At 33.7% G+C, this 15,243-nt stretch overlaps 1 protein-coding gene across 1 annotated transcript; it reads left to right on the plus strand.

Moving 5' to 3' along the window:
• The first annotated feature begins 1,696 nt into the window (after window positions 1-1,696).
• On the plus strand, window positions 1,697-14,534 carry LOC134843798 (actin-related protein 2-like). Its single transcript, XM_063860085.1, has 10 exons — window positions 1,697-1,785; window positions 1,864-1,980; window positions 2,152-2,373; window positions 2,446-2,518; window positions 2,602-2,738; window positions 8,209-8,294; window positions 8,402-8,465; window positions 8,534-8,621; window positions 13,340-13,530; window positions 13,704-14,534. The coding sequence occupies exons 1-10, from the start codon at window positions 1,744-1,746 to the stop codon at window positions 13,878-13,880; spliced, it is 1,197 nt and encodes a 398-aa protein (XP_063716155.1). The 5' UTR covers window positions 1,697-1,743; the 3' UTR covers window positions 13,881-14,534.
• The last annotated feature ends 709 nt before the right edge of the window (window positions 14,535-15,243 follow it).

A 15,243-nucleotide genomic window follows, 5' to 3' on the forward strand; every position in this document is an offset into this window, starting at 1 on the left:
ATGAAACTTATCATATTCAGCTAAAAACATTCGCTAATTTTTTTTTCATTTATTCTACAGCAAAACGTAACCGAAGTAAACACCTATATAAAATACCTCGGAGTAGAACTAGACCAGTTTTCATTGTTACAAGGGGAAGGTAAAATGATAGTAGGAAAAATAGCCTGCGGAATTGAAACATTACAGTAAATCAAAAACCATTCCAATTAAATTCGCTTACTAATATTGAACTCAAAACTTACTTGTCATTTTAATTACTCGGCTGTTTTGTTTATTGGAATAATAGCAAACTTAATGGCAACACTTGAGAGACTACGAAGCTGGGCCATAAAAGTATGCTGTGTCAGGGCAAATTTCGATTCATCGTCTGATGTAGAAATACAATGTGTTGCCCATACCCATGTTTCATGATTGCAAATTAATATACCATTTATGAAAAGTAGAAAACTTATACCCGTTTACATGAAAACTACAAAGAAAAAAGCACTATTTTGACATAAGCAATAGAAACATAGAACTATACTTCATCAAAACATATAACTGACCGAAGGTTGAAAATTCGGCTTTTTTAGTGATCAGTAAAAATATGGAATAAATTTAGGAGACAATAAAGTTAAACAAAAACATATTCATCGACCGATGCGCTTGAATCAATTTCAAGAACTATTTCTTATTGTTGTTTGACGGATATCTATCAGTGGCAACAGTTGCTAAATGATCATGAAAAATTTTTAAGTTCACTTACAAAAAATCATTTGCATGTCTCTTAATCATTTTGCCAATCAAATTTAATAATGGGTAACATATCAAACCTAATTTATTTAAATCTGGCCTACATAGTCAGACGTTTGCGAAGAAAGTGCCCGGTAGCACTAATGCTCAGATAATATTCACAGCGCGGAAATTAAAAACAAATATGTCTTTAAAATCCTTTTTTGCAGTAATCAAAGAGGTGTGCAGACTAGAATTTTGCGGATTCAAATCCGTGTTTGTTAGCCAAACTCATTCCGACACCTGCAAGGGTTGAGGAAAATCGAAAAGAGGAGACTGCTGTTGGAGAGCATATAATGCAGTGTGATAGTGGTTAACCGGAGTTCAATTGGACAAGATAATCGACCAGGTCACCAGCAACATTAAGTTACTTACATTAGAGGCGCTGCACTTTAGAAAAGAGAGGCCAATTAACACACTCAACGAGTTCAGAAGAAGGGAACTGACAGTAAAGCTATAATTTGGCTTACGGCTAAATCAAATTTTTTGGCTAAAACAGGAATTATTGTATAAAAATAATACATATAGCATAAAATTAGCATCACATATTAAATTCCAAAGCAAAAAAATAAAAGCACTGAAATTTGTAGCTAAATTTATAAAATGATTAAACAATTGTTATATAATAATTGCTACATATTTTTAGTAATAACTGCGATGTTTTGTTTGATTAGTTTTCTAAATTTCGAATGAATGAAGTGTAAGACACTTTTTTTGATCTCTGATCAATTTGTACATTTTTAAAACCTGATGATTAACAATTAAGTGCGGAAATTTTTGTTGAATTTACAGTTTTAACGCATAATGTCACACTTGTATATTTGAAAATATCTTCATTTGGCTTTAAAGTGTTTTTTTTTTCAATCTCAAGCATAAAAGTCAAAATTGGCGTTTTACGAAGCCGGAATAAACAGTCAAATTGAACAGTTCAAATGAACACGATATTCAAAAACTTCAATTTCAGTTTTGTCAATGGACCCTCGTAAAGTAATTGTCTGTGACAATGGCACAGGGGTAAGTTTTTCATAAACCAAATCAGTATCTTAAGTCTGCCTAGTTGGTTATGTGATTATATTAGTGTCTCTTTTTTAGTTCGTGAAGTGTGGGTATGCTGGAGACAATTTCCCCGCTCATATATTTCCATCAATGGTTGGTAGGCCAATCATTCGTTCACAGGATAAATCAAACACTGGAGGCGTTGAGTTGAAGGTACGCATACATGTTTTTGAGATTTAATTTAAACCGAGGTTGATTGATACAAGAATTACACCCGGAGGGTGTGGATGAATGAAATCCAAGAATTAGTCACAAATAAACAGCCACTACAAAGCTGATTATACCAAGAATAATGCCTGGATAATATTGATGTCACACCTCCAGGATGTCATGGTTGGAGATGAAGCATCCCAAAACAGATCTCTTCTAGACATCAAATATCCTTTGGACCGCGGAATAGTTCGAGACTGGAATGATGCGCTTATTTTATGGGAATACATTTTCTTCACAAAATTGGGTATACAGCGAGAGAAAATTAGCGAATATTACATTTTGCTAACAGAACCGCCTCAGAACCCGAAACAGAACAGGGAAAAAATGGTTGAAGTAAGTGAATTCTAAAATGAATGCATTTTTAGATGTTTTTGGTTTCGATTGCGAATATGTTTATATGTTTAGATTATGTTGAAACATTTTGGATTTGGTGCTGTTTATATTGGAATCCAAGCCGTCTTAACATTGTATGCACAAGGTTAGGTATCCGTTTTGATTGATCATTTTTAACAGATGCTGGTGTTTGAAAATCAGTTTAATAAAATTCTAAAATTGTTTTAGGATTGGTGACTGGGGTCGTGATGGATATCGGAGATGGTGTGACACATATATGTCCTGTGTACGAAGGTAGAACCAATCCCAATACAGTTAAGAGGCTGGATATTGCCGGAAGTCATATCACGGACTACCTAATTAGAGTAAGAACACGTTTTACAGTTTCCTTTGTTAAAAGCAAGTCAAACTCTTCTAGCGAACAGTAAAAGTATAAAGGTCATAGCAAACATGAGCAACTTCTTATTTCGGAAATGGATTTTAATCATCAGTTTTCCCAGAAAAGTTTAACTATTGATCCAGTTTTCTCGAGTTGGGTTAATCTCATCAAAAAAGTGTCAATCATAAATTGTTCTAGAAATTCAGAGCTTAGGGCGATCTTTTTTTGAAATTTTTTTTGGGTATAATAGTTTTTGGCCATAATTGTAATGTGCGACTGGCAAAAACGAAGCAGTTCTATAAATTTAGCTTCAAGCTGGCCGTTTTGCTAATTTTGCCGTTTTCTTCACACAAATTTCATCAATGTAAGCCCGAATACGTTTTCAATCGTGGTTTTGATTCCTATTTTGGGCTTATTTGTAAGTTACCTCAACGCTCGAGATATCAACCTAGCATTTAATACACTTGCGAAGCGAGTGTGTTAGTTCGAACCTTCTTTTTTTCCAACCAAAATCGCAAATATTGGTGCCACTTTTGGAGCACCTTTACAGTTTTTTCATAGCATGTGCTTTGACGTTCGAATAGTAATAGGTTAACCCAGTTAATGCATTTTTAATTCATCGAAAGAATCGATAAAAATGATTTGTTTCAAACAACATAACAATAATGAAAACTCGATTTCAGAAATTTTCCAAGTCATTATATCTCGCATTCTTTTGAAATGCATAATTTATGCAATATGTGGCATTATGCTTTGCGGTTTGTTACATGAAAAGTTAGTGTGGTTGCCTTCAGCTTGTTATATTCCAACTTATTACTAGCAAAATTGAATCTATTGTATTTGGTGCCACTTTTGCTGAATTGATTGGCACTTTTAGCATATAAAGCTGCTTTCTTCATGAATAGTGTTTGTAGGTTGTTAAGCTTGCGTGGCTGAGTGGATAGTGCGTGAGACTCAAAATCTCTTCATTGCAGTGGGTCGCAGATTCGAATCCTAGTCAAGTTTTTGCTAATTCGAGGTTTATTATACTTTTTTTTAATCTATCTATATCTATCTATCTATCTATACTATATCTATACTATATTTAAATGCGAATGACAGCTATCTCCCATGTTTAAGCATAATAATTCTGCATGTTTACCGTAAGAATTTTTCCATTTTTAAGCTATAGCATATATTGCCATGCTTAAGAAAATTTTACAATTAGTTTTTCGCAAGGTAATTAATTTGTCAATATTTTTGTCCAGGCCAAATTAAGTATGTCTGTCTGTATACTTGCTTTTTAAATTAATTTGTTTTTGTCTGTCTACCCGTCGCCTAATTTTTTTCAACTTTCATCTATCTATCTATTATATATTTAAATGCGGGCTTCACTATCTCGCCATGGTTAAGCCTTTTCAACGTATTATTTTTGCGTATTTTGCAACCCCCTGGGTACTCTGAGGGGTTGCGAATCGTGCCTCCAATTCTCACTGCTCAAATTTTTGTAGTTTCAGAGATATGACGTTTTGTATGATTTTTTTCAAAAAATTTTCAAGAACTTAGATTTAAAAAAAAATTCCAAAAAGTTGAAGATCTCAATCCTGTTGTTGGATATTGTGAGAGTCCTCTCAGGGGTTGCGAATCTTACCTTTGATTATGGCTGCTCAAATCCTTGTAGTTTTCGAAATAAGACGTTTTTTTTGGATTTTTTGATATTCGCATATGACTGCTCAAATCTTTTAGAGATATGACGTTTTTTAGGATTTTCTCAAAATTTTTTAGTGAATGTAGATAAAAAAAAATTTCACAAAACTTGGAATTACCTTCTATGTAGTGAGACTCTGTCAGGGTACTCTCAGAAGTTGGGAATTTTCCTTCCAAACATGACTACTCAAAACCTTGCGGTTTTGAGATATGACGTTTTTTTTGGATTTTTTCAAAATTTTTCAGAAAACTTAGATATAAAAAATTTCCTAAAATTTGATATTCGCATCTCTGTGGTGGGGCTTTGTCAGCTTAATCTCAGGAGTTAAAAATTTCGCCGCCAAATTTGACTGCTCAAATCCTGGTAGTTTTTGAGATATGACGTTTTTTTGGGATTTTTTCAAAGTTTTTCCGAAAACTTGGGTATAAAAAATTTCGCAAAACTTGAAGTCCTCATCTCTGTAGTGAGGCTCTGTCAGGGTACTCTCAGGAGTTGCAAATTTTGCCTCCCAATAGAATTGCAAATTTTGCCTCCAAATAGGACTGCTCAAAATCTTGTAGTTTTCCAGATATGACGTTTTTTGTGATTTTTTCAGAAAAATTTCATTAAAATTAAAGTAATTTTTTTTTGAAAGTTTGAAATTCCTAACCTGTAGTTGGGGGGGGGGGCGGTGGTGTCAGAGTAATCCCTGGGGTTGCAACTTCGGCCTCCAATAAAGAAAGAATGCCCAAATCATTTTTGTTTAAGAGATACGACGATTTTGTTAGTGACATTCCCAACCTTGTAGTTGTGTACGTTCAAAGATTGCGAATTTTGCCATCAAAAAAGATTGCTCAATTTTTGCTAGTTTGCGAGATGTGAATTTTTTTCTGGTTTTCGAAAAAATACCTCTTTTACAAAACTTAAGGTGAAGTTTCAAAGTTTGAATTTCCCAACGTTGTAGTTGGTTCTGTAAGAGTACTTTCAGGAGTTGCAAATTTTGCGTCCAAATGCGACTGATCAATTGCTTTCAGTTTCCCAGATGTGACATTTCTTAATACATTATATACTTATATGTAAAAAATGTCACAAATTTAAATGGTTTTTTCAAAATTATGGTTTTTTTTTAAAAAAGCTTTCAGTTTCCCAGATTTGACGTTTCTTACATCATTTTAAGTTTTTCGAAGATTTTCTACAAAACTTTATGGTTCTTCAAAATTTGTATAAAAAACTTGAAAAAATAATTTTTCTAAATTTTCAATTACGAACCCTGTAATTGGGTGCTGTCCAATTAAACCTAAAGAATAGTTTTTTTGAGTGGTTGAAAACTCGAAGCACCGGAGGTGCGTTACACGCTATTTTAACTTGATAGAGCTGCTTTTTGGTCGTGTTCTCGCAATTTTTTTGACTCGGTGTTATTATTTTTATTATTATAATTATTACAAGCTAAATCGCAAATATTAGTGTTCATTTTGTACACAAGCAAAGCTTGTGTGATTTTGAAAGTGTTCATTTTGATCAATAAACAGCTGCTAAGTATAGCCAGTGCTATGGATATTAACATAGACCTTTATATTACAAATAGCATTTTAGCTTCAAGGTATCATGGATCTATAGGGAAGGAGACCAGCAACAAATAAGATTGTTCGAACTTGGGCAGGGTCGGATGTTTGTGATGAACTTCTTAGTATACTAGTTAAAATGCGTCCGCTCTATGAATTGAGGCATGTTAGTTGGTAAATTTATTTTTTATTGCAAATTGACTGGTACTGCTAATGTGACTCATAATTAGCGTGCGTCCTTTAACAAAGTTTGTAGACTCAAAGTTTTACTCATTCAGTTTTTCCCAGCAGCGGTATCGGTCTTATTTTTGCTTGTGTATGCAAAGTGTAACTTCGCCTCCGTGTTATTATTATGATTATTATGATTATTATTATTATTATTATTATTATTATTATTATTATTAATTTTACTATTATGATTATCTTTATAATTAATTTAATGATTATTGTTATTTTTATTATTATAATTATTATGATTACCTTATTATCTATCTATCTATCTATCTATCTATCTATTTATCTATCTATCTATCTATCTATACCATATTTAAATGCGAGTGACAGCGATCTCCCATGTTTAAGCATAATAATTTTGCATGTTTAATGAAAGATTTTTTTCATGTTCAAGCTATATCATATATAGCACTGCTTAAGAAATTGTTTCAATTAGTTTTACGCAAGGTCATAAATTTTGAGTAATTTTTTTGTGATGCCAAATTAAGTCTGTCTGTCTGTATACCTGCTTTTTATTTAATTTTATTGTCTGTCTACTCGTTTCCTAGTTTTTTAACTTTCAGCTATCTACTATTGTATATTTAAATGCGGGCTTCGCTATCTCGCCGTGTTTAGGCTTTTCCAACTTATAATTTTTGCTTGTTTTACAAAAGAATTTTTTCACGTTTAAGCTATGTCGTATATTGCTATGGTAAATGTTTTTTTTTTCGATTTTCCAGTAAAAATTCAGTGTTTATTTCATCAAGTTTGGAATTAGCAACCTAATAGTAGGATGTTGTCAGAGATAGAAATTTTCGAGATTTTTCAAAATTTTCTAGAAAAGTTAATTTTAAAAAATTTCTGAATTTTAGAAATTCTCACCTTGTAGTTAGGTGCTTTCAGGGTACTCTCAGGGATCGCGAATCTTGCCTCCAAATCCAACTTCTCAAATCCTTGTATTTTTCAAGATATGACGTTATTTAAGATTTTTTCAAAAAAACAGATTTTTAAAATTTCCAAAATGTTGAAGATCTTATTCCTGTTGTTGGATGTTGTGAGGGTACTCTCAGGGGTTGCAAATCTTGCCTCTGGTTATGGCTACTCAATTTGTTGTAGTTTTCGAGATATGACGTTTTTTAGGATTTTTTTTTCAAAATTTTTCAGAAAACTTAGATTTAAAAAAATTCCTAAGATTTGATATTCGCATCTCTGTGATGAGGCTCTGTCAAGGTACTCTCAGGAATTGCGAATTTCGTCTCCAAATATGACTGCTCAAATCTTTTAGAGATATGACGTTTTTTAGGATTTTCTCAAAATTTTTTAGTGAATGTAGACAAAAAAAAATTTCACAAAACTTGGAATTACCATCTATGTAGTGAGCCTCTGTCAGGGTACCCTCAGAAGTTGGGAATTTTCATTCCAAATATGACTACTCAAAACCTTGCGGTTTTCGAGATATGACGTTTTTTTGTGATTTTTTCAAAAAAAGTTTCATGAAAGTTAAATTATTTTTTTTTCCAAAGTTTGAAATTCAACGTTGTAGTTGGGTAAGAGTACTCTCAAAATTTGCAAATCTTGCGTCCAACTATGACTGCTCAATTGCTTTTAGTTTCTCAGATGTGACATTTCTTAGTTCATTTTAAATTTTTCGAAGAACTTAAATAAAACTGGAACAAAAAACTTTGCAAAATTTGTAATTACGAACCTTGTAATTGGGTGCTGTCAGAATACACTCAAAGAATGCAGATCTTATATCCAATATATGCGGTTTATTATGAGTACCGGAGGTGCGTTATTGGTTAGTTATTATTACTTTCTAAATAAAACCGATCCAATTGTGTAATAAAAATTTTCAATTTCATTTTTTATCTTTCAGGGGGGTATAACTGAAAAGACCCGTTTTTTCAATAAACAGTCAGTATTTGTTCTGTTAACTTGCGTTCATTGACCCTTTTCCAGCCGTCTGTTGGGTACGTTTGTTTTTTTATTTGCAACGCAGCGGTCTTTTTTTATAGTTATTACAACTGCGAGGATACGCTTTCAACAAGAGTTCCGATGGCGACATTGTGAGAGAGATAAAAGAGAAATTGTGCTACATCAGGTGAGGCATTAGTATTATTATGGTTTGTGCAGTCATGTTCTATAATTAGCTCATGATATCCCATTTTGTATAATAACATTCATTCATAATATCTGTGCTTATTTTAGTTATGATACACAAGAAGAGCAAAAGCTAGCTGAAGAAACTACAGTCTTAGTTGAACAGTACCAAGTAATCATATTTAAATGTTCAAATTTTGTTGTCTGAACTTTTGACGGATATGCTCGGTTTTGTTTTAGCTAGAAGATGGCAGAAATGTGAAACTGAGCAGTGAACGATTCCAAGCTCCGGAAATATTATTCCAACCACATTTATTTAATGTTGAAAGTAAGCAGTTTGCTCAATTTAATTCGTGTCATAATTGTTTAGAGCGGATTAAGGTTCATCATGGCAATCTGATGCTCAAAACAAGCATTTAAACATCATTTTGAATAAATTACATCTGATCAAAGATGAGACTTCTGTATTGTTTACATTACAAACCATGCAAATTATATCCCAAAAGGCTTGCATGAACTGCAATTTAAACTGCATTTTCTCTAGCCCTATATCATTTTCATGCAGTCATGATGAAGGCTGTAAAAAATTTATTTAAATATGTTTTTCTAATAAAAATAAATATGTTTTTGTTTCATCTTTAAAAATAAATAAATAAAATATATTTTTGGTGGTATCTTCGAAAAAAAATATCATTGGAGAATCATCATTTATTGATAATCTCGTTCTCATTTTTACATTTAAGAGACACTTATTTACATACAAAAAATGTTCCTCGAATTTAAATGTAAATACATTGCTGCAAACGTGTTAAGTGAGTTGAACAAAACATATTTGAAATCAACGCCTATTTCGCGACCCAATTTTATGCCAAGCTTCTTGAACAATAGTTCAATACAGCCCTGGTCATGAGGTGAAAGAAAAGAAATAATCATTTTTTTGTGCAGAACAGTTTTTTTTAGCTGACCGGTTTTTAACAGATTCAAAACAATTGACAAGTCAGAACTCTTAAGTTCAAAAGCGGCATTGGCAAGTAGCGAACGCTTGATTAGCTCCGCTGCACTTACCTTCGGCGCGAGAGGAGCTGTGTGCGTAAATCAGTGCTTGCCGGTAAGCTGTTTGGTTTTGCTTTGAGTTCTGTTGACAAACCTTGATGATTTTCTTAATTAGAGAATATCAAACCCCAAATTACGCGGTAGCTTCATACAGTGCTGATTTAAATTATCCGGGCAAAACGAACAAAACTTGAATTTTCAAACGCGTTCTTCTCAAATTGGGTTAAGATTAGACAAAAAGTGAAAAGGACAAAAGTTGCTTAGAATTTCACCAGAATTAATATGGTGCCATTTTTTCTCCGAAGTTCTCAACAAAAATTTTACCCCAAAAATGGGTAAATTTGGCTTTTTTCAATTAATCAAGAATTACGCTGAAACTACTTTGTTAATTGATATGAAAATTATATCACAGGAAGCCTCTTACACAGCTCAACAAAGTTTAAGCAGAATTAAATCTCCTAAAATTTGCGCAAATTGTTTAAAATTTATTTTTCAACAGATTCTGAGTTTTATATAGTAAAAATCACATTTATTGACTATCAAGTAAAATTTTTTTCATTTATACTGGTTTTTGGAGATTTAACCCTTCTTAAACTTTGTTGAGCTGCGTAAGAGCCTTCCTGTGATATAATTTTCATATCAATTAACAAAGTAGTTTCAGCGTAATTCTTGATTAATTGAAAAAAGCCAAAAAGACCCATTTTTGGGGTAAAATTTTTGTTGAGAACTTCGGAGAAAAAATGGCACCATATTGATTCTGGTGAAATTCTAAGCAACTTTTGTCCTTTTCACTTTTTGTCTAATCTTAACCCAATTTAAGAAAAACGCGTTTGAAAATTCAAGTTTTGTTCGTTTTATCCGGATAATTTAAATCAGCACTGTACTTCGATCAAACAGTTAATTGGCTAATCAAATCAGTTGTCAATCAAAGTCTATTAAAAAGCTATTTTCAACTTTTTATGCTAAAAAACCGGTCTGTTAAAAAACCAATCCCCCATTTTGGGATATCTATTTTCGGCGATATATTAGCATAGATGGTAAATTTTAATAAAGCGAACAAAAATGTCTTTTGTTGGATTGGAACAACAATCCTGCAAAAGTCAGCTGGACTTCGTAAAAGTCATGTTGGGATTAAATTGAACAATGTTGTTCTAGCACACGCGACCGTAGTCGGGCTACACTGAGCTCAAATCCAAATAGGGACCTCTTTTTAGTACTCGAATCATGTCATTCAAATGTTCCACCTTTTTACACCGCTCTTTTTTGATATGTCGAGGTGATTTGTCCGTCATTTTTTAAATTTTTAAGTGATGGAAGCTTTCATAGTTTGATATGCTTAGATTTAACAAAATAATAATGGTTTTCGTACCGGGGCAGGGCTGATCCAGAATTATAGCAAGCTTTTCTGGCTTAGATCAAACAAGGTTTATCTTATTAGACTTTTTTTTTCTTTTTAATTTGCGACAGACAAGTTTTCGGAAATGATTCAACAAAAAAAATTGATGTTTTTTAGCGAGATTATCCTTCAAATTGAAGGCTCCGCAAAAATGCTAGTGAACCGGTCGAAATTGCATGTCGTAGAAAAAATTTTTTGCCCCTTTGAGAACTATTTTGTCATTTTCCAAACTTGAAACCAATGAAAGACACCAGCTACTCCCCTGTGTGACTCGATATTTTGCTAGTCTCTTTTTACTTCGAAAATTTCAGTGGGTGGGAATGTTTACCCAATTTTTTTTGGATTATTTTTTTTTCGAAATTTTGACCTTTGTTTGGAACTAAATTTACTTTTCTCTCTTCGTAGCGGCTACGCCTGAATTTTGTAAGAAAGCAGTGTTGGACTCAGCAAAATTTGATGATTTGGAAATTTTTTGATTTTCTCGAAAACTACGGTGCCAAATCTGAGATAAAGGGTTCAATCGAAAGAACAAGCTCTAAGAGTATAACCTGCTTAAGCAATTTTTTCCAATTTCTGCTAAGATTCTGCTATGGACTGGAGAAAAATTTAACCTGTTGACCCATTTTTCGACCTCGTTTAATTTCTGAAAAACGACCGTGCGAATTCTAAAAGAAATCAAACGTAGATGTAATCTCTCCTGCAAAAGCGTGCCCTCCAAAATTTTGTTGAAATGAATCAGCTATGGACTTGTGTCCAATTTTTGTAAATGTCGGAATTTTGGACACATTTTTTGAAAATTACGCATTACCTTTCGCATCAGTACATTAAAAAAAACATTATCAAACAAGTTCCTCAAGCCTTAGCTGGGCTCGTAGCGTTCAACCATTATTAAGCGGCCATGGAGTAGACGCTAGGACGTGTGACTTTTAATCTCCATCTCGGGGGTTCGATACCGGCACAGCAGAATTTTTAGAACTACTTTTTGCCTTTTTCTCGCCTGGGATTGCGAAGTGCAGCTTTGACGCTGAGGTTTTCGGAAATGATTCAACAAAAAAAATAAATGTTTTTTGGCGAGATTATCCTTCAAATTGAAGGCTCCGCAAAAATGCTAGTGAACCGGTGGAAATTGCTTGTCGTAGAAAATTTTTGCCCCTTTGAGAACTATTTTGTCATTTTCCAAACTTGAAACCAAGTTTGGAAAACTTGGTTGGAAAACTGCGTGCCTCGATATTTCGCTAGTCTCTTTTTACTTCGAAAATTTCAGTGGGTGGGAATGTTTACCCAAATTTTTTTTTGGATTTTTTTTGTTCGAAATTTTGACCTTTGTTTGGAACTAATTTTACTTTCCTCTCTTCGTAGCGGCTACGCCTTAATTTTGTAGGAAAGCAGTGTTGGACTCAGCAAAATTTGATGATTTGGAAATTTTTTGATTTTCTCGAAAACTACGGTGCCAAATCTGAGATAAAGGGTTCAATCGAAAGAACAAGCTCTAAGAGTATAACCTGCTTAAGCAATTTTTTCCAATTTCTGCTAAGATTCTGCTATGGACTGGAGAAAAATTTGACCTGTTGACCCATTTTTCGACCTCGTTTAATTTCTGAAAAACGACCGTGCGAATTCTAAAAGAAATCAAACGTAGATGTAATCTCTCCTGCCAAAGCGTGCCCTCCAAAATTTTGTTGAAATGAATCAGCTATGGACTTGTGTCCAATTTTTGTAAATGTCGGAATTTTGGACACATTTTTTGAAAATTACGCATTACCTATCGCATCAGTACATTAAAAAAAAACATTATCAAACAGGTTCCTCAAGCCTTAGCTGGGCTCTTAGCGTTTAACCATTATTAAGCGGCCATGGAGTAGACGCTAGGACGTGAAGTGTGACTTTTAATCTCCATATCGGGGGTTCGATACCGGCACAGCAGAATTTTTAGAACTACTTTTTGCCTTTTTCTCGCCTGGGATTGCGAAGTGCAGCTTTGACGCTGTGTAAAAGTGTTTCAACATGGTTGAAAGTGTGTAAGTAAAGTGCAGAATGAAAGATTTTGACGCTAATTTTTGATGATCCAGTTCTTGAAATTGGTATGCATGAACATTTTTAGTCTTAGGATGGGTTACATATTTTAAGACCATTTATCCACTGGGGAAAGGACCAACACAAGAGCTGTACAGCTCATCACGGCGAACCGCTGTTGGGCCCCTGTTTACATATTTAGTCTTAGGATGGATTTATACTGGTTATTGTTAATAGTTGATCTTAAGATAGTTACAAGTATCCGGGAGCGTATTATCTCTGATTAAGGGGATAGTTTTTGGACTTACAATATATGATTGCATTTTCAGGATTGATTGCTTACTGGAAATCGAACTTGGTTTTGAATGTGGGAAAAAGGAATTAAATTAGTTGCTCAGCTATTTCAAAACAAAAGGAAAGCAATGAAAATGTATGAACTGAAATTGTAATTAGTCAAAAGGTGGGACATCGTTGGAACCAGTTTAATAATTCACTTGCAATTAAAAACATAAATTTTAATTGGCCTGCCCCTTTACTTTTAAAAAGTTATAGCCAGTAGTTAATAAATTATGATCTCAATTTAGAGGCGGGTTGTGCGGAGCTGCTGTTTGAATCTGTGAACCAATGCGACATGCAAATCAGACTGGAGATTTTCAAGCATGTGGTTCTCTCTGGTGGATCTACTATGTTGCCCGGATTCCCCTCCCGCCTGGAGAAGGAGATCAAACAGCTGTACCTGGAGAGGACTCTCAAAGGAGACAAGTCCAGACTATCGGTGAGTCACGGCGATTAATTGGGCTGAAACAGAAACTAAATCACTAGTTATACAAGAACTCCGTCGAGATGACTGAAACTTGATGATATATCTATGCATGGCGATTTCTGAGGGACTGATTGTTGTTTCTTTGAAGTAATAGATCCGTAATTATGTCATATTTACGGTTGTAGAAGTTCCGCGTGAAGGTCGAGGACCCCCCGAGGCGGAAGCACATGGTGTTCCTGGGTGGGGCAGTGCTTGCCAACATCATGAAGGACAAAGTGGATTTCTGGATCACGAAAGAAGAATTCAGCGCGGGTGGCATGGAGGGAATCAGGAACAAACTCACTCCTCCAACTGCTGTTTAATTAACGAAAAGAAAAGAGTTCTTAGAAAGAGGAGCCTATAATTCAAACAAAACACAGATGAACTGACACCTAAATGAGGCAACAAGAAGGCTAGCATTCTTTAAAGAGTAGTCTTGTATCGTTTCTCTATATAATTCGATTCTATCTCGCCAAGCAAAGCACCGCTTCAATTTTTCCATTTCTTGATTGTACCGATTTATTGATTTACTCCTAGACCTATCTAATTGCGACTTGAGTTTCGATGATTTTGATATCTGGAAAATCAATTTAAAATGTAATATTGGTTAGCTTGGCTGAAATTAATCTAATTTATGCACATTGGGTGAACCGCTTAATTTGATATAATTTCATCCAGCGTCAAAATTTCATCGCTGATTATGTTTTTGTTGAATAATGTTATTGAAAATATTGATAAATTGTACCAAAATTTTGCCTTGTGAGCTTAAATGAATCAAGTCAGATGTTTTCTAGCCATATTTTTGTACATACTTTCCAGATCTTTATCTTACTAATTATGATGTAATTAATGCTATTCAATTAAGTTTGTTGAAGTCATCAAACGTCTCTTTTGCAAGCTACAGAAGTAATAAATGATTGATCTGAGAGCAATCGATGTGAAGAAAATTAACAACTAGTTTTCTCTTGCTTTTTAAAGTTTTGGTTGAATCTACTAACATGACAAATCTGAGCTTCAATCAAGTTCTAGAAATGTTATCGCCGCGTCAATCGTGGAAAAAAAACTTTTCGGTTGAAAATTTGTCGGGATTTTTGCTGCATGATTTTCTTAAAAACCATGAATCGCTCGCTGAATATCGAGCTGGTATTGGTTACGCTTCTATCAGCAAGCGTTATTAAATCGGAACATAGATTTTTTGCTAGTAAACAAATTGTCGAACGAAATCAGTTGTTTGATATTTTGGTTCATAATCAGCTTAAATTGTGGGCAGAATGCTGCACGTTTAGCCTGGCTTTTCAAAGGTAAAAAGGTCGAATCCGACCAGGATATAATTTAACTATGGTAAAAGTAATGGTCGGATTATCATTTGTTTGCTTATTAGGAGTCAATGAACGTAGTTAAGATTCTGATATAGGTGTTGTGTTAAGAATCTTATATGAATTTATTGCTTTTTCTTTATAGGAAAAGTCTTAAAACTTAATCTTGCTGAAATTGGTTTTTTAAAAAGTAATGAACGTAGTGAAGACTCTTATATAGCTCTTGATCATTTTTTTTTCAGGAAAAAGTCTTGAAATGCTCTAAAAACTACAGAGGTGCATTCATACAAATTAATGCATTCATGAATGCATTTGAGTAAATATGCACATTTTGAATTTAATTGAAATTCATCTGCTAAAAGTTACCTAA

This window comes from Symsagittifera roscoffensis, chromosome 1 (assembly GCF_963678635.1).
Source record: "Symsagittifera roscoffensis chromosome 1, txSymRosc1.1, whole genome shotgun sequence".
NCBI classification, from domain to species: Eukaryota; Metazoa; Xenacoelomorpha; order Acoela; family Convolutidae; genus Symsagittifera; species Symsagittifera roscoffensis.